General features: G+C 39.1%; 1 protein-coding gene across 5 annotated transcripts in view; it reads left to right on the top strand.

Moving 5' to 3' along the window:
* Positions 1–9,433, top strand: part of MYO5A (myosin VA) — a 223,820-nt gene that overhangs the window by 137,650 nt on the left and 76,737 nt on the right. For all 5 annotated transcript variants that reach the window (XM_055087944.1, XM_024128874.3, XM_024128873.3 and 2 more), the window contains 3 exons: positions 2,866–3,131; positions 3,760–3,841; positions 7,400–7,540. In XM_055087944.1, coding sequence (XP_054943919.1) covers positions 2,866–3,131; positions 3,760–3,841; positions 7,400–7,540 — 489 coding nt within the window. The remainder of the gene's footprint in view (positions 1–2,865; positions 3,132–3,759; positions 3,842–7,399; positions 7,541–9,433) is intronic.

Raw genomic sequence — 9,433 nt, 5'->3', positions numbered from 1 at the left:
TATCCTGTATGGGACTCTCTGTGCTTCCTGGACTTGGGTGGCTATTTCCTTTCCCATGTTAGGGAAGTTTTGAACTATAATCTCTTCAAATATTTTCTCGAGTCCTTTCTCTCTCTCTTCCTCTTTTGGGACCTCTATAATGCGAATGTTGTTGCATTTAATGTTGTCCCAGAGGTCTCTTAGGCTGACTTCATTTCTTTTCATTCTTTTTTCTTGATTCTGTTCTGCAGCAGTGAATTCCACCATTCTCTCTTCCAGGTCACTTATCTGTTCTTCTGCCTCACTTATTCTGCTATTGATTCCTTCTAATGTAGTTTTCAATTCAGTTATTGTATTGTTCATCTCTCTTTGTTTGTTCGTTAATTCTTCTAGGTCTTTGTTAAACATTTCTTGCATCTTCTCGATCTTTGCCTCCATTCTTTTTCCGAGGTCCTGGATCATCTTCACTATCATTATTTTTTAATATATTTTTTAACATCTTTATTAGAGTATAATTGCTTTACAATGGTGTGTCAGTTTCTGCTTTATAACAAAGTGAATCAGTTATACATATACATATGTCCCCAAATCTCTTCCCTCTTGCATCTCTCTCCACCCCACTCTCCCTATCCCGCCTCTCTAGGTGGTCACAAAGCACCGAGATGATCTCCCTGTGCTATGCGGCTGCTTCCCACTACCTATCTATTTTACGTTTGGTAGTGTATATATTTCCACGTCACTCACTTTGTCCCAGCTTACCCTTCCCCCTCCCCATATCCTCAGTCCATTCTCTAGTAGGCCTGCATCTTTATTCCTGTCTTGCCCCTAGGTTCTTCTGACCATTTTCTTTCTTTTTTTTTTTTTTAGATTCCATGTATATGTGTTAGCATACGGTATTTGTTTTTCTCTTTCTGACTTACTTCACTCTGTATGACAGTCTCTAAGTCCATCCACCTCACTACAAATAACTCAGTTTAGTTCCTTTTTATGGCTGAGTAATATTCCATTGTGTATATATGCCACATCCCCGCATAGCACAGGGAGATCAGCTCGGTGCTTTGTGACCACCTAGAGAGGCGGGATAGGGAGAGTGGGGTGGAGAGAGATGCAAGAGGGAAGAGATTTGGGGACATATGTATATGTATAACTGATTCACTTTGTTATAAAGCAGAAACTGACACACCATTGTAAAGCAATTATACTCTAATAAAGATGTTAAAAAAATAGACAAATCTATCATAGTGGGATATTACTGACTTCTCTAAATTATTCATAGGTAAAGAAGTCCAAAAATTAGTTAAGTTATAGAAAATTTGAACAAAACAGTTAACAACGTTGATCTAATAGAACAATGTGGTAACGCCTTTCAAATAGAACGTTTAGAGAGTGCTGATCCACTTCTAAATGATGTCACACCATTCATATATATAAATGAATGAAATAAGCTGCTTATTTAAGGGAGTTAGTTTATCCATGTTGTTGGTAATGCTGCTGATTTGTATCTGAAGTGATTACTTGGGAGGAGGGGAGATGAAAGAAGGAAGGGACTGCTTCAGTGGGAAGGGTCAGCGGATGAGGATGTCAGGAGACCAAGGTTCTAATGGCAATTCTGACATAAACTTGTTGTGTGATTTTTTTAAAAAATATTTATTTATTTATTTGGCTGTGCCGGGTCTTAGTTGTGGCATGTGGGATCTGTACTTGCGGCATGCGAACTCTTAGTTGCTGCATGTGGGGTCTAGTTCCCTGACTAGGGATCAAACCTGAGCCTCCTGCATTTGGAGGGTGGAGCCTTAGCCACTGGAACACCAGGGAAGTCCCTGGTTGTATGAGTTTCAACAAACTATTCTCTTGGATCTTATTTCCTCATTTGTAAGTTAGAGATAAAAGAGTGTTCACCCTACCTATTCCCCTGGAGTGTTATCAGATGCAGTTGAAACGTGTGAGTGAAGATGTTGAAAAATATAATGCACTAACATGGGTTAAATTAAACAAGTGTTTATTGAATGCCTACTCATGCAAAGCCTATGGAAGACAGCTGTAGGGGATACAGGGATCCCTGTAGGTGATACAGGGGATGCTTAGATTCGAGATTCTAGTCTAAGAAGTCACACAAATAACCATCAGTTTAACTGTTTATAACCGTTAAGTACCCCACCCCCATGGGCCCCCATTGCTCTTAGTGGAAAGACCAGCCATAGTATAGCCTCTGGCTTCATCTCATACATTTTCTCCCTCACTCAGCTTCAATCCCTCACGTCTCTGGTTTCCCTCCTACCACAGGACTTTTATACCGGATGTCCCCTCAGCTTGGAAGACCCTTTCACCAAGTTAACACCTTCTCATCCTTCAGATCTCAACTCCATTTCTCAAGGCCCTGTCTCCTGCCTCCCTCAGTAGGGCATTCTCCTTTCACATGACATCTTAGTATAGTGTCCTCCTTTGTAGTAAATTTAATTTTAGGGAGCAATCATTTAGTTAACACCTATTTCCCCTAGTGACTGTAAGTTCTAGGAGGACAGGGTACATGTCTGTTTTTGTTTGCTGGCATATAATAGACACTCAGTAAACATTTGTAGACAAGCTGACTCATTTTCTGACTGACTGACTGAATGAATGTGCCTGAAGAGAGATCCAAACAAGTACTCTCAGGAAACAAAGGAAGAGGTAATTTTAAAAATGAGCCCTAGAAGAGATTACAAAATCCTGCCTAGATGCTGGTTTGATGGATGATTGTGATTATCACTGATCAGCTTCAGGTGATCTTGGTGTTTGTTATAACAAAGAAATTGCTAGGTTTTTATTGTTATCTCTTTGTTAGTATTTTTTAGTAAATTTTTGCTTAATTGATCTGGTCCTAGGAAATAACCCATTCTTTTTTGGCAGCCCAAGCATGAACCTCTCAGCATCTTCTGTGACCTCATGGCTGTGGACTTTGAGGAGATGTGTCACTGGCTCTGCCATCGGAAGCTGGCTACTGCCACGGAGACATACATCAAGCCCATCTCCAAGCTGCAGGCCACGAATGCCCGCGATGCATTGGCCAAGCACATCTATGCCAAGCTCTTTAACTGGATTGTAGATCATGTCAATCAGGTTCTCCATTCTGCTGTCAAACAGCACTCTTTTATCGGTGTGCTGGACATTTATGGGTAAGTGTACTTGGCTTAGTGGTCTGAGCGTTTCTTTCTAGAGACTATCTAGTAACTCTAAGTGGGTATTTGATTATGTTTCCGACTGGTGAGGAGAAGGGAAAATTAGAAGAGAATTTTTAAAAGTCTAATTTCATTTGCTAGTTTGCCTTCTCTGGGTACCTTTCTTTAATGTTAAAACCCTTCCTGTATATTTGCGCTTTACGATGCCTTTTTCATTATCTGGTTCAGTTTTTCAAAAGAGTGTATGAAATTTCTATTCCCCGTTCCTTTCTATGTGTATATAGACACTGTGCATCTGTGACCTGACAAGAGCAATGGCTTTATCATAATTCTGATTGTTCCCTACTTGAGGATGAATATGCCGTCCAGAGTGTATACTGTTAGACACGTCCGTAGGCTGCAGCCTTTAAAAAATCTCTCTGCCACCTGGCTGATTCTTATCTGCTGGGTACATATTTCATGTTACTGAGTTACAAACCCTTATTTATCTTCACTGATGTGTTAAGAAAGTTTCACAATGTTGGGGAATTTCCTATTTCTTTCTTTCTGATTTGCACATTTTAAACATTTTTTAAAGTTATTTCTTCCTTTTTCTCCTCTTCCCATATTACTTTTGGTTTTACAGATTTGAAACATTTGAGATAAATAGTTTTGAACAGTTCTGCATAAATTATGCAAATGAAAAACTACAGCAACAATTCAATATGGTAAGAATTTTCTTGCTTGAATAATATTCTACCAAAAATTATTCTCTCGAATTCCTAGTATGTGTTTAAAGTTTGGTTCCAGAAATGAAGTTGTGAATTACAATTATTATCTATGGTTTAAAACAGCTAAACTGCTGAGGAACTTAGGATTAGTAAATGCTGCAACCTTGGAAAGATGTTTATGGTCCAGATTGGATTCAAGGTCATCCTTGGATTGCTGTTTGAGAATAGTGAAAACTTGGTCCAAATAAATTGAGAGAGGGAAGCTGAAAGTGTGTTAAGTAGTAATATAGGGGGTGTAAAACTTTGATCCCCGGGATATCATTCAGTTGGTCGTTCCTGAGGCTAACTATACGTGGAGTTATGACTATCTTAACTCTTACTTGCTGTATTAGCAAGAGGTCAGAACAAGAAAGCCAGGACATATTCTCTTTTCTACATATATATCAAGAAATCAATAGATAATGTTTCAAATGAATAAATAAAATAATAGCTGGTAAACATATTCTTTAGAGGTAAATATGAGAAGAAATAGCTGAGGGAGTTAAAAATGGTCACTTCGAGGGAATGAAACTGGGGTTGGGGAGGGATAGGACAAGGGATTGTTGCTTGTCATCATAAAACCTTTAAACTATTTGATTTTCAAAAAATATTGCATGTACTTTGATAAAAATTTGGACCACCTTTATTTAGCAAATTAATCTACTTAGTACAGTGAAATAATGTAGAGGTGATCTTAAAATCTTAGGCTTATGACTGTTTCTACAAGAATATGACTGGTATATTTTGCATCTCTGCATAAGGAACATTAATAAAAACCTATCAGAGGGCATCCCTGGTGGCGCAGTGGTTGAGAGTCCGCCTGCCGATGCAGGGGACACGGGTTCATGCCCCGGTCCAGGAAGATCCCACATGCTGCGGAGCGGCTGGGCCCGTGAGCCCTGGCCGCTGAGCCTGCGCGTCCAGAGCCCGTGCTCCGCAACGGGAGAGACCACAACAGTGAGAGGCCCGCATACCGCAAAAAAACAAAACAAAACAAAACAAAATCCTATCAGAGACTAAATTGAGCTTTATTTTTTCTCAAGGTTTTCCTGAGTTTCTCAATATTTTAATCAATGGCACAGCCTTCTGTTCTTTCCCAGTATATTTTGTCATAAGGTGACTGGAAGTATAAGGAACAAGGGCCAGCCTTATTAAGGACTGGCTTATTTGTTTATTTCTCAAGGACCTCATATCTCTGCATGTGTGTTTCTGACTCTCTCCTTTCTCTTTCCCTCTTTCTGTCTCTATCCATCTGTTTCTCCTCTCTCTCTCTGTCTCTCTCTCTCTCTCTCTCTCTCTCACACACACACACACACACACACACACACACATACACATACACACACACACACTGCATCTTAGCCTCTCTCTGCACAACTGCTCCACTCACTCTTATCAGATGGCATATATTTTTCTTCTGTTCTGTATATATTTTGTCAAGGTTTCTGCTTCCTCACTCACCTCACACTTCCTGTGAACCAAGCAGTGGTTGGAATTCTCCCATCCTCTTAACTTGTTTAACTGTCATTCATCTTGACTTCTTTCGGCATCAGCTTCCACTGTTAATTGCCTGTTTCCTAGTTCTTATACCTGAGAAAGAGAATTTGATTAACCCAGTTCATTCGTTCATCAGAGATCTCGGGCACTTGACTAGCTGTGACTAGGAGCACGGGGTCTCACAGTAAAGACTTTGGTGCTTAGGGCTGCTCCCTCAGCAGGGGCTGTGGGTAGGGCAGTGGGCAGGAGAAACATGGTGATTGGCAGGTTTAGTGCTTGGAGGTATTACCTTATCCACCAAGGATCTCTTTCCATATTGAACCTCATGCCCATCTGTCATTTTGGCAATTGAGAATCGAAAATTTTTGAGGCCCCATGGATTTTGCCAAACTAAACATAGAGACTTGTATGAGAAACAGGCTCTAAAGTTTGGAGCAGTGTTTTTGTTGTCAATGTGGAAACTGCACTGCATGTAAGTTAATGAATTTTTAAAAAGATAGGGCTCATTGTTTTGGAAATTATTGGTACCATCAGACAGGGCATCTTGCTGACACATGGTGCCCTACTTGCCTTCTCATTAATCAAAAAAACATAAGAAATTTGCTTTCTAATTAACATGACATAAATATTCATATGGATGACAGGTTTGGTTGTTGTTGTTTTTTGTAACTAAAGCTTTTGCAGCTGCTAGACTGTAGATGCTGTAAATGAGCCAAGAGCAGCATTATAATAAGTGTAGAATAAAGTGGAAGAGTTCCAGATGCGTGAGGAGAGTAAAGCATCAGAAATCTTGGTAACCCCTAAGTTTCATGGGGTTTTGGGTTCTAGGAAATATATGTTGTCTGGTAATAGCCACAGAGGGCTTATCTCCCCAGAAAGGTTGCAAGATGTGTGAGATGAACCAAGGTGACAAAGGAGACAAGAAAGAAAGCAGAACCCTCCAAGAACAAATGAGTAGAGGTCATTAGCATCTGTAGAGACTAGAATTTATGGATTGGCTTCATTGGCTGTGGAGCTTGAAGAAGGAGCTGCCGCAGTGGTTGGATTGCCCTTCCCTCCTGGACCAACTGAACTACCTTTCACTGAAGAACTCAGATCACACAGCCCTTCCTCAAGGAAGCCTTCCCTCGCCACCCTGTATCCAAACTGGATAAGGACTCCTGCTCTCATAGTTCGCCATTATTTTCCTCTGGAACATTATTACAGTTTGTAATTATATTTCTTGTGATTACTTGATTTCTGTTTCTCCCACTAGTCTTCAAAGTCCATGAGGGCAGAGCCCATGTCTATTTTGCTAATGGTATGCAGTGACTGGCATAGGATAGGCAGTCAATACGTATTTTTGCTAAATGCTTCAGCCATTGCTTCTCAATGGAGATGAGAAGCATTTAGCAGAAATAGCAATGGATTCATAGTGGTTGCAGCTGCTTGCAGATTTGGATGTAGAAGCCAGAAAAGTGAGCCGTAGATTCCCTGACTGTGGAGGATAATCAAGGCAGACACAAAAGACCAACTGTTAATCTAATTCTGAGGCACATGAACTTCCACACCACAGTCCCTTAAGAGAATTACTTTGTTATGCTGTAAGCATCACCCAGAATGTTTCAGTAGTCTGGAGGGCATCCTCTCTGCATAGTTTGTTCAAGGCCAGCTAAGGCATTTCTGTGCCCATATGGTCAGCAACACTGTGCAATAATTTAAGGGACCAAAAAGTATATAGTGCAGTTTGGGATAGATATCAAAAAATCAAAAAGACTGCCATATTTATCAGCTATTTAAGTATTCACATACTTAGATTTTCTTGTTTGCCGAAAATCCTATATTGCTGAGGTTTTACTGTCTGTGGTTTATATTTGCTTTCTTATTTTGTTCTCTGCATGTAAATCATGCTTCTCCAAGATTGTTGCTAGAAGCCATTGACTATCTCAAATTATGTTGGTATCCTTTTATAAATGTTTCTTGACTAACATTATTTATGACAGTGATGCAGTAATGCCAGTTTTTTCTTTTTCATTTCAGCATGTCTTCAAATTAGAACAAGAGGAATATATGAAAGAACAAATTCCATGGACACTCATAGATTTTTATGATAATCAGCCTTGCATTAATCTTATAGAATCTAAACTGGGCATTCTAGATTTGCTGGATGAGGAATGCAAGGTAAGTATGATTTTCTGATGTACTTAGTATATGAAAATTGATACATCAAGGTCAAATGGTAAATGGGTTTAAGCAGAGATTCACTAGTATACCATGAGGTGCCATGGTGTCAAGAAGTCGAGTTCACCCTAACTTACATTCTGAAGGGTCACTAGACCCAAAGAGTTCAAAATACTTGTGAAACTAGGAGAATCTCCCTTCTCATTGGCATTAGATACAACTACTACCAATTTTAGCCACTTTTGTTATGATATGCTTATATTTGGTACTTTCTGTTCAGTGGTATGATATAGTTAAAGAAATGCAAGAAATTGTACAAAAGGCATTTTGAATAACAGTTCTAAATATCCATAATTTTAAAATTGACTAGTTGTTCTTTAGTACAGATATATATGGTAGAGAGGGAGTTTTAGCTTTAATATTTGAAGACGCAACATGTGGAAAATATATCAGATCCCCAGCTTTGCTGCTGAGTTATCCTAGACAAATAACCTATCCTTTTTATTAGTTGCTCTTTAATTTATATGCCATAAATTACAACTTAATATAGGTTGATCCTCCTAAGCATCCAGATTTCCTGCAACATTAAGAATGCAAGACAAATACTGTATCTTTTCACGTATATGTAGAATCTAAAAAATAAAACAAACAAATGAATGTAACAAAACAAAAAGAGCCTCACAGATACTAGAGAACAAACTAGTGGTTACCATTGTGAAGATGGTTAGGGGGTAGAGCAAGATAGGTGAAGGCGGGATTAAGAGGAACAAACTACTAACTATAAGATAAACAAGAGATACAAGGATGTTATGTACAGCACAGGGAATATAGCCAATATTTTATAATAACTTCACATGGAGTATAATCTATAAAAATATTGAATCACTATATTGTACTGAAACTAATATTATACGTCAACTATACTTCAGTAAACAAAAAGAATGCATGTAAAGGTGCTCAGCCTTGCTTGAAATTAAATAGAATGTAAATCAAAACAAAAATGGGATACTCCTTTTTACCTATCAAATGAGTTTAAATTTGATAATACCAAATTGATATTTTTTAACGGTTTTTTTGATGTGGACCATTTTTAAAGTCTTTATTGAATTTGTTACAGTATTGCTTCTGTTTTATGTTTTGATTTTTTGGCCACAAGGCATGTGGGATCTTAGCTCCCCAACCAGGGATCGAACCCGCACCCCCTACATTGGAAGGCAAAGTCTCAAACACTGGACCCCCAGGGAAGTCCCCCAGATATATACTCTTGATGAAGGGCATGAGTTAGTACAACATATTTTTGAGGAAATTTGACAGTATTTGTGAAGATTTTAAATACACATACCTTTTGACCCAGCCGTGGAACTGCTGAGAATTTACCCTATGAATATACTTACAAAAGCATCCAAGGTTTTTGTGTAAAAGGAGCCATTGTGGCAGTTTTCATAATAACAAAAAATCAGTAACAACCTAGTGGCCATAAATACAAGAATGCTATTGTTAAGAAGAAAAAAAAAATGCAAGAAGTTTATAGAATGATCCTATTTGTGTCCATGCCTTTAAAGACAGAAAGATAAAGAAATTGCTGGAAATGGTGAGAGGAGACTATTCTCTATTTTATACCTTTCTGAATTATATAAATGGCCCACTGTGTGCAAATGTTATTTTTATTTAACAGATTTTTAAAAATACATGATAGTCATGATATTTCATCTTTCATTTGTGAGGCTTTTGTTGCTATAAAAGCATATCGAGGGCTTCCCTGGTGGCGCAGTGGTTGCGCGTCCGCCTGCCGATGCAGGAGAACCGGGTTCGCGCCCCGGTCTGGGAGGATCCCACATGCCGCGGAGCGGCTGGGCCCGTGAGCCATGGCCGCAGAGCCTGCGCGTCCGGAGC

This window comes from Physeter macrocephalus, chromosome 11 (genome assembly GCF_002837175.3).
Source record: "Physeter macrocephalus isolate SW-GA chromosome 11, ASM283717v5, whole genome shotgun sequence".
Taxonomy (NCBI): Eukaryota; Metazoa; Chordata; class Mammalia; order Artiodactyla; family Physeteridae; genus Physeter; species Physeter macrocephalus.
The sequence above is the reverse complement of the archived record's forward strand: the minus strand, read 5'-3'. Positions and strand labels throughout refer to the sequence as shown.